At 41.5% G+C, this 22,779-nt stretch overlaps 1 protein-coding gene and 1 long non-coding RNA gene across 3 annotated transcripts in view; one reads left to right on the top strand and one right to left on the bottom strand.

Moving 5' to 3' along the window:
• Window positions 1-21,195, top strand: part of LOC134287951 (START domain-containing protein 10-like) — a 53,439-nt gene extending 32,244 nt beyond the window's left edge. For both annotated transcript variants that reach the window (XM_062851280.1, XM_062851281.1), the window contains exons 3-5: window positions 3,612-3,750; window positions 3,825-4,095; window positions 20,301-21,195. In XM_062851280.1, the coding sequence (XP_062707264.1) occupies window positions 3,612-3,750; window positions 3,825-4,095; window positions 20,301-20,705 (815 nt within the window). In that variant the 3' untranslated portion in view covers window positions 20,706-21,195. The remainder of the gene's footprint in view (window positions 1-3,611; window positions 3,751-3,824; window positions 4,096-20,300) is intronic.
• The window catches only part of LOC134287952 (uncharacterized), a 746,963-nt gene that overhangs the window by 20,179 nt on the left and 704,005 nt on the right, over window positions 1-22,779 (bottom strand). The gene's annotated exons all lie outside the window — the stretch shown is intronic.

Below are 22,779 nucleotides of genomic sequence, written 5' to 3' on the forward strand. Positions count from 1 at the left end.
AAAAATATATCATTAAGAGAGTTTAAAAAAGTTGAAAACACTGACTTGGCACTTTTATTGATCAAAATATGACAAATTTCCAAATGACACTAAATGACACTCTGAACATATACAGATTTTTCATATTTTTTGTAATAAATATAAAACCTTAAACAAAGCTGCATATGAAAGCTTTAGGTATAAGCTGTAACACGAAAAATATTGAAAAAGTTTCATCAAGTACATATTGTGACATAATGTTGTAAAAATTTTATAAGTTTTACTAAAAGTTCTATAACTTTCAGAAAACTTATTCGATCTCGCTCAAAATGTTATCAATGGAGCTTTAATATATGGGTTATAATTGGTCAAAATTTCAGCGTCTTTGATTGACGTATAAAAAAGTAATAATCATGTAAATGAAAAATTATTTAGACCAAAAAATGGCTGTACGGACAATTGATTGATACACTGTATAATTTCACATGGATTCTAAGATCTGAAGTCGTTACAAGGACAAGGTATTTGGAGTGCATAGCTCACATCTTCTAGAGCACCGTTTTAACCTTCGTCATGCATTAGGGTTATTATGACACAAAACACGATTTCAAGCATAAGTATTTCTTTTGTTTATTAACTAATCCTTATGATACTTCTTAACCTTTAATATTTTGCAGAAATGAAGCAGTAGGCGATTTTCTTTTTTCTTAAAGGGAAACCAAAATGGCGCCACAAAAAAAAAGTTACGAATAATGCATTGGGGTTATTAGACGCAGAAATTCAGACTTCTATAGAATGATGAAATTTTTACTAAATCGAACTAAATTGTTTTCTATGCAAAAGCTCTTAGTGTTCTGAGCAACTTTGCCAAAAAAAAGTATCCTTCTAAGTTGTCTAGAACGCGAGACATACGACGTTTAAGCTAAACTGAAAGATCCTTACAACACTAGCGCCACGCAATGAGTAATTATCGAACTAAATGGTTTTCTATGCGATAGCTCTTGGTGCTCTGAGCAACTTTGCCGAAGACAGTATCCTTCCAAGTGGCCTACATGGCGAGATATACGACGTTTAGACTAAACTAGAAGCTTCTAACAAGGAAAGGTTACGATGGTGTCCTCGGGGATTGCAACCGGACAATTTTTGTTGGATTCTACTTGTGGTCTGGTCCAGAACGCGAGATACTACACAACTACTGGAAAAATATAATGCTGTTTGAGCAAGAACACTTTCTCTAGTTGTTGCTTAGACGCGGATGCCTTCGGCAAACGAAAATGATAAGCCATAAGTGCAGTGAAATTGAAACGTGAAATTTTGCGTAAATTTTCAATTTCCAGTGCTATGTGGGGGGTGTTTTTATTGATAGTCTACATCTTTTTGCTTCCATCTGATAAACCGTTGGCAAATGTAACTTGGAATATCTGTAATTATTGGCTGTTTTGCATCTGATATGACGGGAATTAACGCATATGACGAAGTAGACTTTTGCCCTACTGAGATTGACATTTTTATTGATTGCAAATCGATAAAAAAAATGGCTTAGTAGATGAAATGTGATATTGAAAATGGCGGATTTGCTGTTTTGAATATTCAGTGAGGTCAGCAGTTCTCATATACTGTGAATATTTTACGATATTTTTAGCAGGAAGCAGGTAATTGGTTGCGGTTTCCTTTACATGAAAAGAACAAACGTTTCCAACTCTTCACTTCTTCCAGCACCCTTTCCTGTAGAAAATAGAAATTGTTTAAATCCGATTGCAGCTTCCAGAGCAAGTCTAAGCAAACAACATAAAAACGGTTTCCATCCATCAACCACCTCCTAGAGGTGTCAAGAGTAGGATGTGCGTGTCTGATTCACAGATTTGCACGTCCGTCATGTCAAATGTAATGCAGTTGATTGTGGTGGCACGTGACAAAATGGTTATTCCTCACCCGAGGCGAGGACAGTTTTAAAGGATGAGGGCTGTAATTTGCAGGTTTACAAGCTGGAATTAGTGTTGACTGTAAAAGTTTGAAGTTGAACAAACGGCTTTAATAGCTTTCAATTTGAACTTGTTTTTTTATCAGCTGAAACAAATGAAACAAGAAAATTAGTAGACTGTTGTGACCAAACGATAAATGTTTATACAAAGCAATATCGAAGATTAGCAATCATGCGACATTGATACATGTTGTCATTTTAATACATATCTGTTTGAATAACTTTTGATATACATAAGGTACACCGGGGCAAGTTGGAACGGGTGGGGCAAGATGAAACAGCGGATTAACATGATGTTTTCTAATGATGATAAACAGTTTGATCATCGTAACACATAGTTTTTGATTTTGATTCAAACAATCTTTTAGCGAACAATAAATTTCCAAATAGTATTTAAATCTATTCCAAAACTTCGTGTTTCAACTTGCCCCGGTGTACCCTATCCTTCTAATACAGGTCGAAATTGTTAATTAATTAATTAATATCTTTTTTAAAAAGACATTCAGCCATTGTCTGGTTCATCTCTGTGAAAAGTCGAAATTGTATTAATCGTTTTAATTAATCGTAATAATCGTGAACCTATACCAAAATATTTAGAATAAGAGCACTCAACTCCAAGTTCTGTATTTAACAAAGTCAATAAAAATATGGCAGTCCTTTCAGACTACTCCATTCAACCATACTTCCTATTAATTCCCCGTAAATATACGAACATGCATATTGCATAGTTCTGTCAGCAGCAAGGCTCGCAATATCGTTGCCTATGCAGTAACTCTTTGCTCTTTCTACGAAGGATGTAACAACCACGCTGCGCTTATTGCATATTCAATTTTAAAATTCACCGTCGATGATGTTACCTTCCGTACCTACCTGCTTCTCTTTTTTGTGTGGCTCGAGCCCATCGCATCGCTTGGAAAAGGCAATAAAAGTGCTTGAACCGCATAGCTCCACTGCTAATGGAGTATTTGCTAGACTGGTACAACATCTCTTCAGATATAGCTTGTCAATGTTATAACACAATTTGTATGCAAAATTGCAGGAATTTTATCTCTACACATATGATTTTTCGGTAACTTTGTTCTCTTCTTTATAGAGTGTTTGCTAAAAAACGTCAAAGTTGGCATCCAAATTTTTCCTCCTAGACTTATTCAGTTTAGTACTAATCTTATCAATAATAGCTAAACTTCAAATTAATTTGACAATGTTCTCAAAAAAGTAGTAACTGATATCCGTTAACTAGCGACAGTAACGTCACGTCTACATCTAAAAACCAGACGAAGTTACAGGTGCACGTATTAAAACATGCATCAGTCTATGGCAGCGCACGGAAATGCCACAGGTGCCCATGAGAAGCAACTAATACGATCAATTTATGTCACTTTTTATTCCAGGAAATTCAAAATCATTTCCCAGCACCAATCTCTTCGTTATGAAAGTTTGCTATCATTCAACGCGGGGGAAACTCGAGAATGAACGATTGGTTTCCCCCGGAGGAAACAGTCATGAAACGAAATGTTTTGAAATCATCGATGAGTTTTTTACCATTGATATCAGCTAGATGGGCCAGACGACTACTACCTACCAGGATCAGACAACCGTGATAGTTAATGGTTTTTGTATCTTTTATTTCCTTTCTCGTATTCAATTGCAGTGTCCTGCCCTCCCCCGCTGAAACCCAGAGATTTCGTCCTGCAGAGGTCTTGGCTGGACACCGGTCCCCTCGGAGAGCAAATGCTTCTATCCCGTTCGGTGCCGCATAAACTGTATCCTCCCAAAAAAGGATACGTTAGGTAATTACTGAGTTGAAAATAATTTCCTCCTCCAATGACCAATTCCAATTGATTCTCCATCATTCATTCCGCAGGGCAATGTCCTACATTACTGGGTTCGTGCTGAGAACCAACGAAAACTCAAAGACTGGCTGCATACTGAAATATGTGGCGCACTGTGATCCCCAGGGAACGCTTCCTCCGTGGCTGGTGAACAAAGTAACGCACACCCTGGGCCCTCGGATGGTAAAGGACCTGAAGAAAGCGGCATTGGGCTACATAGGCTGGAAGCAGACCCAACCGCATCTGCGGAAACCGTGGCGCTTCCCGGAGGAGATCAGCGGACCGAGAATATCGATAGAAGACGTGAGTACCTGATATAACATGCTCTTGCAAACATCAACTAAAATAATCAACTAGAAATTAGAAGATCCACGTGAAATCATCCATATCTGCCCTGCGTCCTATTTATAGGGCAGTACTTTTGAAGTGGATATTTTGAGAATTACACAAAATTCCACAATTCTATCTTCGAAGAAGTTATTCAAAAGATCCATATTTCGTACATGATGAACAATTTACTGTAGAATTGGCTCACTAGGTGGCGCAAATGATGCTGTGAAGATTACATATAGCCACGGTGTATGAGTTCAATTTCGAATAATAAAATTTGAAGTTGGTGTCTTCAGTGAAGTTGTTCATGCCGATGTTAACCTTCTCTTCATATGTTTTGTTAGAAGTTTTCTCACTAGATGGTACATACATATATGCATTTATTTGTTCAAAATCACATTTAAGATAAGAGATAATCAACATTGCCACAATACTCGGTTTGTGGCTGCGGCTCTCCATCCTCGGCTCGCCAAATCACGCTCCACTTGGTCCGGCCATCGTGCTCTCTGCGCTCCAAGCCTTCTTGTACCAACCAGATCAGTCGCGAGCACAACTTTGCAGGGTTGTTGTCCTGCATTCTTGAAACATGCTCTGCCTACCGTATCCTTCCGGCTTTGACCACATTCTGGATGCTGGGTTCGCCGTACAGTGCAGCGAGCTCGTGGTTCATCCTTCTCTGCCACATACCAATCTCCTGCACACCACTAAAGATCGTCCTTAGCACGCGTCGCTCAAAAACTCCGAGTGCTTGTAGGTCCTCCTCAAGCATAGTCCCTGTCTCGTGTCCATAGAGGTTCACCGCGGTGGACCGGTGAACCCCCAGTCAACCAGTGATCGTATAAGATGTTGCATAAGATGTTAAAGTGGAGGCGATATGCGTACATTTTGCATGCGCCTAAATTGCCTAAATGGAGGCATGCACGCATATTTTTTTTTTTTTTTTTTTACTTATTCGTTTATTTGGAAGGCTCGGGCGCCTCATGGGCATAACTGAGCCGAAATCATTTGTTGTTTTTTTTTTTTACAATATATTTTACATTTTACAATATTTACTGCCTTAATGCTATGTTAGTTTGGGGAGCCGAAGTACTCGCGGCTGTTTCGAGGTTAGGGATAAAAAAAAAATAAAATAAAATTGGGAAGGAGGAATTTAGGGGTCTTAAACTAAATTATTTGCTAACTTATACTAAAAACATTGATGGGGCAAAATGTCCTTATCTGAAATGGAACAAAAAAGAGAGGACTTTATCGGTAGACAACGACAAGAAGAGGACAAACGGAAGGGGGTGACGACAGACAGGGGCGAACAACAAAACCAAAGGGCGGACAACGAAAACAAGGAACGTATTACATCAAACTCTGACATCAACACGTTTCAAAAACTGGTAAATCAGGTTCATGTATTCCAAATCAAGTCCTGCCAACACTTCTCTAACGGGTTTCTGTTGTTTTCCTCGGACCCGGAGAATTTCATGCAGCTCAGATCTGACCTCACGATACTCATTGCATCCCCACACGACATGTTCGATATCCTGGTAAGCTACGCCACAGACACAGAGATTGCTTTCTGAGAGCCCAATACGGAAGGTATGTGCATTCAACAAATAGTGGTTGGACATCAGCCGACACATTACACGAATGAAATCGCGGCTCAAATCCAACCCTTTGAACCATGGCTTCTTCGACACCTGTGGAATGATGGAGTGCAACCATCTACCCATCTCTCCATCTCTCCATTTGTGTTGCCAGCTGATCAAGGTCTCCTGACGGGCCAATGCAAAAAATTCGTCGAAGGCGATTTGACGCTCGTAAATATCGCCTCCGCTAGCGCCCACCTTAGCCAGAGAGTCCGCTTTCTCATTGCCCGGAATTGAGCAATGTGAAGGGACCCAAGCTATGGTGATGATGTATGAGTGTTTGGACAAAGCACTCAAGACTTGGCGTATTCCATTCAGGAAGTACGCTGAGTGCTTCATCGGTTTCATTGACCGAACAGCCTCCAGAGAGCTTAGACTGTCGGTAAAAATGAAGTAGTGCTCAGGTGGAAGAGTGCGAATGTACTCTAAGGTGTAGTATATAGCCGCTAGCTCAGCAATGTATACCGAACATGGCTTTTGAAGCATGTAGGTGGCGCTATGAAATTCGTTGTAGACACCGAAACCACTTTGGTCATCGGTTTTCGAACCGTCTGTGAAGAAGTGTCTGTCCCCGCTAACATGCCCGAACTTACTTGCAAAGATCTGTGGAATACCTACGGAACGAAAAGATTCCGGAATACCGGTGATCTCATCCTTCATAGAGAGATCAAAATCCACTGAGGAGCTGTCGAAGTTTGAGAAGTTGTCACGATTGGTGTTAACCGGAGATGGGCTTACCTCCAGCGTCATGTACCAGTAGTACACACTCATAAAACGAGTTTGAGGGTTCTGTTCGAGCAGCTTTTCGAAATTTTCTATGACCAATGGATTCACAACCTCGCATCGGATGAGGAACCGGAACGATAACTCCGCAAAGCGGTCTGTCAGAGGCTGTACACCAGCGAGTACCTCTAAACTCATAGTGTGAGTTGAGTTCATGCAACCTAACGCGATCCGAAGACAACGGTACTGAACCCGTTGAAGCTTCAGCAAGTGTGTTTTCGCCGCGGATTGAAAACAGAAGCTACCGTATTCTAAAACCGACAGAATGGTTGTTTGGTACAGCCTGATCAGATCTTCCGGATGTGCTCCCCACCATGTTCCGGTAATAGTTCGCATAAAGTTGATTCGCTTTTGGCATTTCTGTATCAGATACACAATGTGCTTCCCCCAGGTGCATTTGGAGTCGAACCAGACGCCGAGATATTGAGAAGACATGCTATGAGTGATTGTCTTACCCATCAGATGGAGCGGAAACTTTGCCGGTTTGTGTTTTTTAGAAAAGACAACCATCTCAGTTTTCTCTGGAGAGAACTCGATACCCAGCTTAAGAGCCCAAGTAGACAAATTGTCCAAAGTATCCTGTAGTGGTCCTTGCAGATCGACTGCTATTGATCCCGTTATAGAAACAACACAGTCATCCGCAAGCTGTCTTAACGTGCAATTTTCCATGAGACAATCATCTATGTCTCTGACATAAAAATTGTAAAGAAGGGGGCTTAGACATGAACCCTGGGGGAGACCCATGTAGCTAATTCGTGAAACTGTCAAGTCGCCATGAGCGAAACTCATCTGCTTCTCAAACAGCAAATTATACAAAAAGTTGTTCAAAATTGGTGAAAGGCCACTTTCGTGTAGTTTGTCGGAGAGAACATCGACACAAACTGAATCAAAAGCTCCCTTAATATCCAAAAACACTGAGCCCATTTGCTGCTTTTGAGCAAAGGCAAGCTGAATTTCTGAAGTAAGCAACGCAAGACAGTCGTTCGTTCCTTTGCCTCTGCGGAAACCAAATTGTGTATCAGACAACATGCCATTCGATTCAACCCATTTGTCCATCGAAAGAGAATCATCTTCTCTAACAACTTCCGTAGACAAGACAACATCGCGATTGGACGGTACGAATTATGATCCGACGCGGGTTTCCCGGGTTTTTGAATAGCTATCACTCTCACTTGCCTCCAATCATCCGGAATGATGTTGTTATCCAGGAACTGATTGAACAAGTTCAACAAGCGCCTCTTTGCGACGTCGGGGAGGTTTTTAAGCAAGTTGAACTTAATTCGATCCATTCCTGGAGCGGAATTGTTACATGAAAGAAGAGCAAGTGAGAATTCAACCATCGAAAACGGCCTATCCATGTCGTCCCTATCCTCGGAAACATCACGAATTATTCGCTGAGAATCCACCGAGGAGAGCTTTCTCGATCCTCGTTTACCGACGACGCGTTACGCATTCTTCTCCCGACGTTCCAAAGAGTTCTCATTGATGTCTCGCGCGATAAACCCTCGACGAACCGACGCCAGTAACCGCTTTTCTTCGCCTTGATCAAGTTTTTGAACTTGCTTTCAAGGGAAACGTACCGCTTGAAGTTTTCGACCGAACCGCGTTTCCGAAACTCTTTGAACGCAGCGGATTTTTCGCGATAGATTTCTGTACACTCGCTATCCCACCACGGATTGGGGGGTTTCCTGCGAGCCGATGGACCTGGCACTGGCCGACGTTGTGCCTGAAGCGCGCTACTGATGATCAGTTCTGATAGAAACTGATACTCTTCCCGCGGTGGAAGGACTTCTACCGATTGCTCACCGTCGATAATTGCTTCCGCGTACTTCCCCCAGTCAATGTGTTTCGTGAGGTCGTAGGAAATGTCGATAGATGGAGGTTGCCGTGAACCATTGGAAATAGAAACAGCGATCGGAAGGTGATCACTACCATGGGGATCCTGGATAACCCTCCATGAGCACTCCAGCGATAGTGAGCTCGAACAGATTGAGAGGTCTAATCGGCTGTCTCTAGGACTGCCATCTTTAGCTGGAGGCGCCACTCGCGTAACTTCTCCGGTGTTCAAAATTGTCATGTTGAAGTCGTCGCAGAGGTCATATATCAAAGTTGAACGGCTGTCATCGTACAGTTCCCCCCAGCCTGTACCATGGGAGTTGAAATCTCCCATAAGCAGCCGTGGCTCAGGCATAACCGAGCAGATGTGGGCGAGATCCCTGCGAGATATCGCAGTTCTCGGTGGAAGATATATGGAGGCAACACTGAGGGTTTTACCTCGGATAGTCACCTCACATGCGACGGCTTCGATGCCCGTCATCGGATGGAAATCGACTCTGTAAAATGAGTGCTGCTTTTTGATCCCTAAAAGCACCCCTCCGTATGAGTCGGCCCGATCAAGACGGATGATGTTGAAATCGGAAAAAGGTAAGGTTACATCGGTTGTCAGCCATGTTTCGGATAGCGCAAAAACATCGCATTGTAAATTGTTAATTAAAAATTTGAAAGCGTCTAATTTTGGTACGATACTACGACAGTTCCAGTGTAGCACAGAAATCATATCTTCGACCTCGGTGGTTAAATTAGCCATCGAAAGATACGAATGTCGCAAGGAGGGGCATTTTAGAAGCCAACTGCTTCAAAAGAGGGGACACACAAGGAAGAAGTGCTTTGACAATGCTCTTCACGGAGTCGGAAGCATTAAAGAAGTTTAGGATGATGTCTACGATGCCAGAAAGCGTAAACATCGGAGCACCAAGGGGTTGTTCCTGGTTCTCCGAATGCTGTCCCTCTGGCTGAGAAGTCGAAAAAAATGGGATATCTGGGATTTTTGATGTTCCCGGGAGCGAAGGAAAGTCGCGTTCATCTTGGATTTTGAATCCAGGAGGTGAACGTTTGGCACCTTTCTTAACACTCCTAGAATTTGTCACGGTGGGTTGGGGGTCACTGCTAGGCAGATTCCGAGGTTTTTTGGTGGGTCTCTGGAGCCTCATCCGTTTCCTCGTTTCACCCTTGAAAACAAAGGGAACCCCGTCCCCGACCTCAGAGTCAGAGCCCTGATCACCGAGAGATAAAGAAGAGTAGATGTTACGGGATTCAACAACCGGGGCAGCTTTTTTCAGCATTTCGGCGTAGCTTCGCCGTGATCGCTGCTGCAACGACCGTTTTTGATGTTTTTTCTGCTGTATGTACCTTGGGCAAGCAATCAGATCATGTGGACGGTCGCTACCACAATAAACACACTTGGGCGGTGTTTTACACGCACCGTCCACATGTCTCTCGCCGCATGTTGCACAGCGAGGTTTATTGCTGCAGTACTGGGCGGTGTGGCCCAGCTGCTTGCAATTGATGCAATTCATTACCTTCGGTACATACAGCCTCACAGGTAGCCGAAGTTTGCCAATCACCAGCAGATCTGGTAATGCAGATCCGGAGAAGGTCACGCAAAATTCTTCAGATGGTGGGTAAACCTTCTTCTCGCCCTCCTGGGATACCGAATGCAGTTGCCGGCAATCCAGTATCTGGACAGGAGGTAGAGAAGGGTTATGGAAACGACCACAGCCTTGCATGATCGTTTCGCAGGTCAAAGATGCGTCGGCGACCTTCCCCGAAATCTCAATCGACGCGCTCGGAAGGTAGACAAAATACTCAAGAGTAAACAACTCGCAGGCCACAATCTCATTAGCGTGTTTTCGGTCGCCTACTGTCACCCGAAGCTTAGCTGTACCGACCATGTCAATGGAGACAACGGAAGAATACCGCTTAGTCAGATCCTTGCTGATTTGAACGGTGTTCAAACGTTTGCCTTTGGGTCGGAAGAAAACAACATATGGCCCGCCAAAGTCGGGAGGGTAGGCCTTGAGGCGGGGGGACGTCGAAACAGATTTACTGTTGGTGTCCATTGGAGAAGCACCAGGGTGAAGGGAATCGCCTTGTTGGCTCGAGCAATCCGATGCCAATAACAAAGCTTCGTTGATGCGGTACGATGTACCCCCGCCATCATCATCATCGCCCATTGTGGCAGCTAACTACCACCACGGGGCACTCAAAAATCTTAAACTAACACTTATCACGGGGGCGAAATAATCAAAAAAAAAATCAAGGGACAAAATTAACGCTACAGGAAAATCGAGGAAAAAAACTGCTTATATACCAAATTAAATCTAATCAAAGAGTCAGTGGAGAGGGGGAACAACGAGGGGTAACTTTATGTACTTATCTTTGTGCACTCTGTTTAACCACAGGCTCGACGACGACAGGTCCAAGCGATCGGATCGCCCGCACTGGGAGGAGGCGAGCTGCTGCTGAGCGCCGACGTTGGTGTGCGGCGGAACGCTCTCTGCTCTTCTCTCGGTGGGCTGCTGCTGTCGACGACGATGAGCTTGGGTACTCACTGGAAAAAGCCGATCACGGCCGCGCGAGCGGCGCGGTGTGCGGGGGGTGCTGCGCACGATAATCGGACAATGCGCCACGTGTTACGATGAAAACGAGAATTTCACTCGAATTAAACAAACTTTTGCGGTAAAAATTGTGGCCTAGCCAACCGCACTCGTCCCACTAGGGATAATCACTGAAATGTGAACACTTGAAACACTAGCACGCCGAAAAATAGCCACCGAACTGGAAAGTATCGAAGACAAACCGGACGACCGAGAAATTTCGACTGTCTCGCACGAACGCTCGACAAAGAATGCATGCACGCATATGGCCTCCACTTTATCATCTTATGCAACATCTTCTACGATTACTGGTTGTCTGGGCCGGTCTTATGAGCGTTTTGTTAATGGTGCACTTGGTGCGTGGGTGAAACTTTCTTAGACAGCACCTTATTCTGGAGCCCGTAGTAGGCACGACTTCCACTGATGATGCGCCTTCGAATTTCACGACTCACGTTGTTGTCAGCCGTCAGTCAGGATCCGAGGTAGACGAATTCCTCCACCACCTCAAAGGTATTCCCGTATATCGTCATATTACTAGCTAGACTGTACCGGTCTTGTTCAGTTCCGCCTACCAGCATGTACTTTGTTTTACCAACAGTCCGACCTTTGCAGCTTCGCGTTTCAGGCGGGTGTACAGTTCTGCCACCGTTCCAAATGTTCTGGAGATAACGTCCATGTCATCTGCAAAGCACTCAAATCGACGGGATTTTGCGAAAACCTGGCTGTTAAGCCCAACTCGTCGCATTACACCTTCCAGAGCGATGTTGAAGCGTAGGCATGAGAGTCTGTCACTTCACCCTTAAATGAAACAACACAGCGCACGAGTAACTTTCACGCAGCGAGCAAAAAGACAAAAGAATTTTCACGCAGATTTGTGTAACACCGGATCAGCACATTTTTTGTGTTGATCCGGTGTTACACAAATCTGCGTGAAAATTCTTTTGTCTTTTCGGTCGCTGCGTGAAAGTTACTCGTTGCGCTGTGTACATCGAGTTCTGCGTGTTCGTTGCAGTCCCCGGCGAAATTCGAGTGAGTTCACCAGAAATCCTTACGCGGTTTTGCACACCGTACATCGTCACTGTAATCAGTCTAGTCAGCTTCCCAGGAAAGCGTCCATGATTTTCCATAACTCTGTGCGGTTGATACTGTCGTACGCCGCTTTGAAATCGATGAACAGGTGATGCGTTGGGACCTAGTTTTCATGGCATTTCTGGAGGATTTAGCGTACGGTAAAGATCTGGTCCATTGTCGACCGACCGTCGATGAAGCCTGCATGATAACTTCCCACGAACTCTTCCGTTTTGGGTGACAGACGACGGAAGATGATCTGGGATGGCACTTTATAGGCAGTGATCGCCCTGAAATTCTCACATTCCAAATGGTCGCCTTTCTTGTGAATGGGCAGATTACCCCTTCCTTCCACACCTCCGGTAGCTGTTCGGTTTCCCAGATCCTGACTATCAGCCGGTGCAGACAGGTGGCCAACTTCTCAGAGCCCATATTGATGAGCTCAGCTGCGATGCCATCCTTACCAGCTGCTTTGTTGGTTTGGAGCTAGTGAATGCCATCCTTAACTTCCCTCAGCGTGGGAGTTGGGTCAATTCCGTCCTCTGCAGGGTTGGCGTAGTCGTTCCCTGCGTTATCGTGGTTTCCCGTGCCTACGTTCTCCATGCCATTCAGGTGCTCGTCGAAGTGCTGCTTCCACCTTTCGATCACCTCACGTCCATCCGTCAAGAGGCCTCCGTCCTTATCCCTGCATATTTCGGTTGAGCTTCCCGGTTGAGCTTCCCATTTGTTTCATGGGAACGGCACAGCAGTTCCATTTCCTCGCACTCCACTTCTTTCAGGCCGCCTTTCCCCTGGAAAGGTGGGTCAGCTGCTTCCGTTTCTGTTTGTAACGTTTCACGTTCAGTCGGGTACCTTGCTGCAGCATTGCCGCCCGTGCCGCGTTACTCTCGTTCAAAATCGCTCTGCACTCCTCATCGAATCACTCGTTTCGTCGGCTCTTTTCCACGTACCCGATGGTGCTCTCGGCTTCGTTGTTGATGGCTGCTTTTACTGTTCTCCAGCAGTCCTCTAGTGGGGTGACATCGAGCTCGCCCTCGTCTGGCAACGCTGCCTCGAGATTCTGCACTGAGAAATAAAAGTATACATGGAATTACTATTATTTATGCATTTTGTATCCGCATCTCTCTCACTCTCTTTTTGTTTTCATGCTATCTGCCGTTTAGCCTGGGTTGAAGAGAAGTGTTTCGTCAACCCAGGCGAAGCACCAGATAGCATGAAAACAGAAAGAGAGTGAGGGAGATGCGGATACAAAATGCATAAATAATAGTAATTCCGTGTATACTTTTATTTCTGAGTGTGTACGTATGCTGAGGCAACATTCGGTTGCTTCAGTCGCTCAAGGTTGTATCGTGGGGCAGAGTTGCTCTCTGTCACTATCAATAGGACACTGCATTGTTTTGATTTTGTATGGGATTCTGACGTTTCTTGGCCTTGTTGTTTACAAAATGTCTGCAAGAGTGAAAGAGAAGGAGAGCATTTTATGCAGTGCCCTATAGGGCACTGCATGAAACTTTTCCCTTCTCTTTCACTCTTACAGAAATTTTGTAAACAACAAGTCCAAGTTACTTCAAAATCCCATATAAAATCAAAACAATGCAGTGCCCTATGGTAGGCAAACCGCCGATTTTGATAGGCTGACTGCGATCCAAGTCAGCGTGTGCTCTGTTGAGTCACCGTCACTTTTCTTTTTCCATCACAACTGGACTGATTGCGATGGTGGGTAGATATCACTGATAGGCCATCTTTAAAATTCGTTTAAATATCAGAATAAACACTTAATGTGATGAAATTTGAATATGTGGTACAGAATATCAAGTTTCCTATGATGGTCATTAAACACTTGAGTTTTGACTAAAATCGCCAAAATATCAGTTCAGTTGCTATGACAGTGCTCTGGAGTGCGGGTCAGTATCAAGTCGTTGTTGGTCACTATCGTTTTGATATTGATCGGCCTACAGTGATAGTGATGGTTATTTCAAAATCAATAGTCAACTGATATGACTGATATTTCGCAGCTCAGCAGAGGGGATCGCCGGTGCCGTACATTGTTGATGACGGAAAGTTTTGGGCGCAGTTTGACCATCACCAGATAGTGGTCGGAATCGATGTTAGCACATGATAGCTCCTGACGTCGATAATGTCGGAGAAGTGCCGTCCGTCAATCAGAACGTGGTCGTTTTGCGATTCCGTATACTGTGGGGATCTCCAGGTGTAAAGATAAGGGCGGCTGTGTTGGAAAAAGGTGCGGCCCTTGATCCTCTACCTGTGCCTTTGTATATCGCCCATCACGATAAAAGCTGTTTCCAGCTCACGATTGTTGCCACAAATCTGGAAGATGGTATGATTACCTCTAAACCCTCGCATCATGGATCCTGTTTAACACACCTCCTGCAGTGCTACGATGCCGAGCCCGCGGTCTTTCAGTAGATCGGCGAGTATGCGGGTGCTCCCAATGAAGTTGAGAGATCGACAGTTCCACGTACCAAGTTTCCAATCGCAAGTCCTCGTTCGTCCTGGGATTTCTCCCAGTATTCCACTCAAGATTCTTCCTGGAAAGTATTTTTCTAAGGATTCCTGGGGAAATCCTCCAGAATTCTTTCAAGGATTCCTTCCGGGATTTCTCCCGAAATCCTTTCCAGGAGGCTCCAATTGATTTCACTCAGGATTCCTTCGTTGATTTCTTACGAGATTACTTTGGATATCACTCCCTGGAGTTGTTTAAAATCTCTCCTGGATTTCTGTAAAGGATTCCTCCAGAGATTACATCAAGGATTCTTCGGGACTCGCTCCGGGTCCTCTTATGCGGATTATTCCCAAGATACCAACAGAGATTCTTCCCTGGTTTCGGTTTTAGACTCTTCAGGTGTCTACAAAGAATTTCTTCCAGGATTTCTTCCGGAATTCTTCTTAGGACTATTCCTAAGAATGCATCAGGAAATCCACCAGGATTATTTTTGGAAATATGTTTATCTGGCTGGTTTATCTGGATTTCAGGAATTCCTCCTAGGCTTTTTTTTCGGGGATTCTTCTAGAAATTCCTCACAGGATTCTAACCAAGATTTGTTTATTGTTTTTCATATGTTTAGTATCTAAGGTTTTTTAAAGAGATTTTGAAATGCATTCAGGGATTCTTCCAGGATTATTCCTTTAGGGATTTCTCCCAGGATTCTTCCTGAGATTTCTTCATTGAGTACTCCAGAGATTCCTTCCAGAAATATCTCAGTTGTTCCTCCAGCGATACATTAAGGGATCTCTTCGGAATTACTCCTTGTTTCATTCGGCATTCTTTCAGAATTTTCTCTCGTGACTCTATCCCGATATTTTTCCGGATTTTTCCAGACAAATCTTCCAAGATTCCTTCAGGGATTCCTTACGAGATTTCTCCCGTGTTTCGTGCATACGAATGCGCTTCCCAGGTCATGTTTTTGCACATCTGGTTGGAGGCTAGTGCGGCGGATTCTACGATATTATTCTTGTTCCTGCTATTTTTTTTTATATAAAACGTGTTTGAACTGTCGTTCAAGATGGTGAGCTCATGTTTGTTGGAAGCAGTGACCAAGATAGAGCCCCGGGGGTTCGCTAACCGGCTTCCCTATGCCCGATGATGGCCGAGGAGCAATATGGGTTAAGGAATATTCTCATCCAGAGCTTCTCCTTTTTCACAGTTGCAGCGACGCGACCGATAGATGAAAACGCTTTTTATTCACACCGTTATGATGGGGAGGTCAGTTTCGAAATCTGATGATTGCTCCGTAGCTGTTCCAAGACGGAATGGTAGATGTTCTTCTCGGCTTTAGCATACCATATGTAGCTACCACAGAGGTTTCGATCTTTACTGCCTGGTGGATCTCCTATATATAACTGTGAGAGTGTACCTAGTCTGGAGGTTCTCCAAGTCCGGGAGAGAGAAGCCGTTGATGTTCCATTACAAGACTAGGAGTCTTTGCGGCCTACGGGTTGGATATTGAGTCTAACTGCTCTAATCTGGGTTCCCGGGATACCCTGTAATGTCAATGATGAATACAATCCTTGAATTTTCTGTGCTGTATTCGTGGTTCGATTCCCGGTCGGTTCAGGAATTTTTCGTAGCGGGAATATCCTTCACTTGAGTGCCAATGGTCATTGGCAGAGAAAGCTCTTAGTTAATAACTGTGGAACTGCTCATAGAACGCTTAGCTCAGAATCAGACTTGGTTCTGGTGGAGACATTATGCATAAAAAAGAAGAAAAAGAAGGAGAATAAACGGACGGCCACACACCAAAAACTTCCGGCATAAATAAAAACAGCAATAGAAATTGCTGAAATTTTAGCAAAATTTTGCTGAATCTCAGCAAAGCGTTGCTGATTATCTGCCAAATTTCAGAATGATTCAGCAGATCAAAAATAAGGCTAATTATCAGCTATTTGTATTGCTGAACTCAACCAGCACAAAAAATCAGGAAAGTTTGCTGATTACCAGTCAAGAAATTGAAGTGCACTATCATTCTTTTTGATTTAGAAAGAATAAGTAACAAAAAGATGGGATGTCAAGTGTCAAGTGGCTGTCAGGTGGCAGATTTCATCGAGGCCTCTTTGAGGACAATAATCTATTTTACGAAATGACAACAGTGTTGATATTGATATTAACACTCACGGGCTTGGGCGCAACCTCCTGTCAAATTTTCATTCATGAAATAAGCGATCAGCTGATCCGAAACGTCTCGTAAAATGGCTCATTCTAGTTTTCAAACAAAGTAGAGTTCCCAGCGGAACTTGTTCCAGATGATTTGAGGTGGCCATTTCAATTGATTGTAGTGTCTATCTTTCCTTGATTTTTTTAAATCGGGAAATTTGTTACGTAGCAGGGGAATCAGGTTCAACACGCTTAGTATGTTCGTGCTGAACAGAGAAGTTGTTATAGAGATGCGCGAAGACTGAAACCAAAGGTTCCAATTGAACCGTCAAACGCGGTCCCAATCGAGCAAATTCAAGGAATAGAAAAACATGGGAAACAAAGCGCAACATGAAAGCACATGAAAGTGTGTTAGTGCAAAGCATGACGTCACTTGTATGCTTGACATCTTATGGGCAGATCAAACTAACACGCACGCGAAAATATAATTTTGTTCACCGCAAAAATTAATTGTTATTGGGCGTGATGTAAATAAACATAACCTAAATCCTCTTCGCGCTTCTCTATAACAACTTCTCTGGTGCTGAATATCCGCGCGTTTATCACTTCAGTTATACGGGTCCTCACGGCATGACTGGACATTAGGTCGTGGCAGTTAGATTTTATTTAATAGATATGGGTCATTCCGCGCCAAGTGACCGACCGCTTGCAATCGACCATCACGGATTTGAACCAAATTTGGCTGAAACATTTGTGTAGATGGTAAAAGAAAAAATCCAAATTTTGGTACCGATCGAATCACCCCTCGGCCCGTGGCAGCACCCTTCGTTTTGGCCAATATGAAAATTATTTTCTCTTTCTTTTATTTTTATCATTGAAACGATTGCACATACACATTTTCGACCTTCGGCTTTTTTAGAGGAAATCGTTCAGGAAATCCAGAAAAAAATATCATTTTTTTTTATACAGTGTTGCCAGATATCATATTTTTCAATTTTAAAACTAAAAATCGATTTTTCTCAAAATACGTATATTTTAATTTTAAAAATTTTGATTCCATCGTGTTTATCAAACGTTTTTCGATCGAAAAAGCTTAACTCCCCAAGGTAATTTGCGTCGTTCCTGAGATATAGCGTTTTTAAGAAAAAATATTCATTTTTTTCATATAAAGTATCATATAAAATCAGGTGCAGTTTATAAATTTCGTAAAAAAAAAACATTGTTCGATGCCATATAAAGACGATTTGTGCTGATTTGAACAATATCGAGTATAAAAAGGATTTAAAAAATTGTGACAGTGTTGCCAGTTTACCTTTTTTATTATAACATGAAACCTAACCTTCAAGTGTTGTATGGTTATGCTGAAAAAATCGCACCATGTGTGCTGCAAGATGTGTGAGCAAGGTAAAAACAATATACATCTTCTCTAACGACCTTGTTGTTGACCTTTTCTTCACAGACAAACAGACGTAACACCTAGAATAATTTTCGTGAAAATCCATCGCCTAGTTCACACTACCATCAACTGGTGGAAATGTTTCACGATACATTGCATTGTGCAATATCGTCAACAGAAGGCACTAGTGTGGAACGCCAAACGCTTAGAAAAACGATGCGCGCACCTCTGGTTGTGAAAGCTACAACTATGAAGGTTTAAAAAAATCTTTAAAACCGTGGTCGATGGAAATTCCTCCAATTTTACGTCTGTTTGTCTGTGTTTTCTTGTTTATGGTCCTATTTGACAAAATGACCCGATGATTGGCAGTTATTGTTAGTTTGATAGTAAGCAATAAAAAATTAGTTTATTGGAAAAGATGAGGATAAATTGTTAAAATGTAAAATGAATCTATTTTGAAATTCATTGTCATTTTATTCATTTCAACGATGTTGTAAATGGAAGAGTTGCCACACATTTCAGTTTATTGTAAACATTTTATTTACACGAAAGCTTTCGTAAATAGATAACACAAGATAAAAACAAATGATTTCTGTTTTTTATATATACCGAGCACATTTGGCAATATTGCATGAGTATGAGCATAGATGGCAACACAATTTATGATTGCTACTCCATGGTTAATCGCAGCGAACGATTGTCGCTTTAGTGTGTGTGTTTGCTTGTCAGCGACGACAGCAGCCACTTCGATCACTCACCAGTCAACACTGTTCTTCACTTCTCTGCCCGGGACAATAAAGGACATGGTCTATTATTCTGCGATCCCCTCATAGGGGTGATGCATTCACAGTAAGAGTAAACGCAATACTAAGCATCCCGCACCTATTGTTTGCGTTTCCATGAAATACTAGCATGCTTGGCAACACTTCCGTAAAAATCAATCAAAAGATATTTTTACAGGGATTTTTATAAGGAGAATATAAAATAAAAATACTGAAGTCTGAGCTACCAGTTGCGCGACGATGCGTAGTATCTAATATTATCTAATTCCAAAGGATATCATACTTCATATTTTATCATATTCCATATTTTCAGGTTCAGCTTCTGAAATTAGCTATGGGTCATTGAAAACAGTTATATAAGTGACATTTTCAGCACTGTTGCTTATAAATACACTTATCAAATGTTTTCCTGAATATATTTTACGTCGATGTTGCCAAATGTACTAAATCTAAATAAAAAAATCCTTTTTGGCTTGTAAATTAGATTTCATACTAAAGTTCTAGTAAAATTAAGATTTCTACAATGAATATTACATATTTGGCAGCACTTCCGTTCAGATAATGTTAAAATATATGAAATTTGTTCAGAATTTATGATCTCAATAGATACAATTTTTAGGTCAACAGGTTATGCTAGTCCATTACGATAGACTCATAATTGATGAACTGGCAACACTGTCACATTTTTGAAATGCTGATTATACTTTATATTGTTCAAATCAACACGAAACGTCTTTATATGGCATCGAACAATGTTTTTTTGCGAAATTTTTTAAGTGCACCTGATTTTACATGATACTTTATATGAAAAAAAATGAATATTTTTTCTAAAAACGCTATATCTCAGGAACGACGCAAATTACCTTGGGGAGTTAAGCTTTTTCGATCGAAAAACGTCTGATAAACACGATGGAATCAAAATTTTTAAAATCAAAATATACGTATTTTGAGAAAAAACGATTTTTAGTTTTAAAATTGAAAAATATGATATCTGGCAACACTGTATCAAAAAAATAATATTTTTTCTGGATTCCCTGAACGATTTCCTTTAAAAAAGCCGAAGGTCGCAAATGTATATGTCCAATCGTTTCAATGATAAAAATAAAAGAAGGAGAGGATAATTTTCATATCGGCCAAAACGAAGGGTGCTGCCACGGGCCGAGGGGTGATCCGATCGGCACCAAAATTTGGATTTTTTCTTTTACCATCTAAACAAATGTTTCAACCAAATTTGGTTCAAATCCGTGATGGTGGGTTGCAAGTTTTCACATTTTCTCGGTCACTTCATATGGAATGACCCATATATGAATCTCACCCTACTTATGATTTTGACTCATTACTGCGTGGGTCCGATAAATTCGACAAAAAGTTCACCTGAAAGAAGAAGAAATATAAAATTAATGCATTAATAATTTATATATGATTATCATTTAATTTATAATAAAATAATTGCTTTTATTTTAGTGTTTGGACACAGTTGTAGTGCCGGTTCCTCGCATGCTTCCACAAACTCCAACCACGCAGCCAACGGCCAACGGAAAAGTAACGACAGGGCAAGTAGTGAGGTCTCCCAAAGTGATGACGCCAACCACACCGCAAAACATTCCAAGTACAATTGCCAGTAGCTCGAGCAACGTAAACGGTAAAAAAGAAGAAAAGAAAGAGAGGAAATTCTTCGAACGGAAAGCGAAAGCAGACACCAAATTGAATGCAAGCAATACAAACGGATGCAGTAGCCCAAACATGAGCAATAAGAAGGAAGAGAAAAAAGTCAAAAAAGAAAGCAAAGACGATAGCAGTGTGAAGGAGAAAAACAAAGTCGACGGCGGACTCAAAAAGCGAAGATCCTTGCTGAGCTTGAAGTTTTAGATAGTTATTATAATCCAATTCTTTAGCTATGCGATACTGAAAAAGGAACGTCTGCGCACACGAGGTGTGTAAAATGACTAGTGAACGAGATGTATGACTCTGTTTTGAACGATTCAGATGGTTACAATTTTACCAGTACACACAAATCAATCATATCAAGAAATAGAAATACCGTCTGATATGTTTTACCATTCGTGAAAACGTCAACTTAACCGTTTTTATGCAAACCGTACCTAAAACCAGCTGAAAAATAAATCCGTTTACGGCTTATTCGCGTTCGCATAGAATTGTCTTTAAAATAATTTTCCGAATCGTAAAAAATGCGATTACTCTTGTGCATAGCAAATGTGTATATAAAACTGTTATCAGAAACTATTTGTTAGTGTTGAAATATATAGTTGATGTAGTATTCAGAAATTGAGAAACAACTTCCATTTTTTACATTTTTTATCAATACGAGATATCTGTTTCAACAGACAGTTTAACATAACGCTCTAGGCACTGTTTTGACAAGATTTCTGTATAACTATCCAATACTAGATTCTTTTGATTAAAATCCTCATTGAGTATTCAAACATTTAATCCTGAGGCCTTCCCTAGCTATTCCATCAATTAAAACAATCGAATAAATGAAAAAAACTATATGAGGTAGAATAGTTAAGTTAACAAATTCGTAAATACAATAATAAAAAGAAAATTTACAATCAATTTGAAACCCGTAAACACGAAATACTATTAGTTAGAAATGGAAGCTCTTTTATATCTACGATATGTTAAGCAGTAAACATGAAACTAACTAAATGTGTGTTGTGATTTTTCCCTTCGTACATTAGCAGCTTAGGAGAAGTGATGGTTCAGTAATTGTTTGCTAGGTATATATTGGCAAAGAACTTTTGAAAACTCATGCGAAGCATGACTGAAGACTATCTTATTATTTTAACACTCCAGCGTTGTTGCTATACCGCTGTTCTCAAGTTGAGATCCGATGTACGGTAAGTGTGGAATATTACCACTTAGTGCGTTGGTTAACTACGTAGGAAAACAAAAACCAGCAGGAGAGGTTTATTATATGGTTTTGTAGACGAAGAAGTTGAAATGGAAGGGTAAAGGTAGTTATATTATGTGCGGTAGCTAATAGTGTTGTTCTAATGCATTAAAGGTGAAACCCAGTTATTGGAAGTTGAATCAACTTTTATTTTGTTGCTATTGGCTAAACTGTTAAATAAACTGTTTTATACAAAAAAAATCCTTGTTGTCTATTATTGTTTTTTGAAAGAATGAGTACGAGTATCATAACCTCAAATTTCCTTAAACCAGGATTCCGACAGTCTTAGATGAATAATTCCAAACCGTTGCCCCTCATTGCAGAGCTTTTGATATGGCGATATCACATAGTGATATCTATCGTTTTTGTGACATAAGCCCGAAACCTTGGAACATCTGTTATGCAGTGGGAGTAGGGACCAGCGCTGAAAATGTCATTTCGATATATTTGAATTCAATCACATCCAGCTCATTTTAGAAGCTCAACCTGTGAATATGGTATATGAAAAACTTGTGAGGCTAGACCAGCTCTACAAGAAAATCACGGAAGAAACGATCTTTTTCTATTCATGATGAATAGCAATTGGCATTTTCCCAAAAATAGTTTGTGACATTTACCTTAAATATTCAAAAAAAGAGCGGTTTTCCGTGACTTTCTTGTATAATTGGTCCAGCCGCACAAGTTTTCCATATACCAATTTCTCAGGTTGAGCTTCTAAAATGAGCTGCGTGTGGTTGAATATAGATACATATGTCGAAATAACATTTTTGTAGTTAAATTGTAAAAAGATCCACTTTTCAATTGCCTCAGGGGTTTTCAGATCGTGAACCGCGGTGCACTTGGTGCACCATGAAGATTCGACAAGTGCACCGCAGCACATTCCAAAAGTCATTACTTGTTTGGTGAAAAATCAAGCAAATGAGAACAAAGGAGGCCCATGGTTAAAATATTGTTCCAGCGGACGAGAGAAATTTACATGATTCACGCTGAATTTAAGAAGGAATCTAGCAAGATCCCTAGCAGGCGTTC

This window comes from Aedes albopictus, chromosome 2, assembly GCF_035046485.1.
Source record: "Aedes albopictus strain Foshan chromosome 2, AalbF5, whole genome shotgun sequence".
Taxonomy (NCBI): domain Eukaryota; kingdom Metazoa; phylum Arthropoda; class Insecta; order Diptera; family Culicidae; genus Aedes; species Aedes albopictus.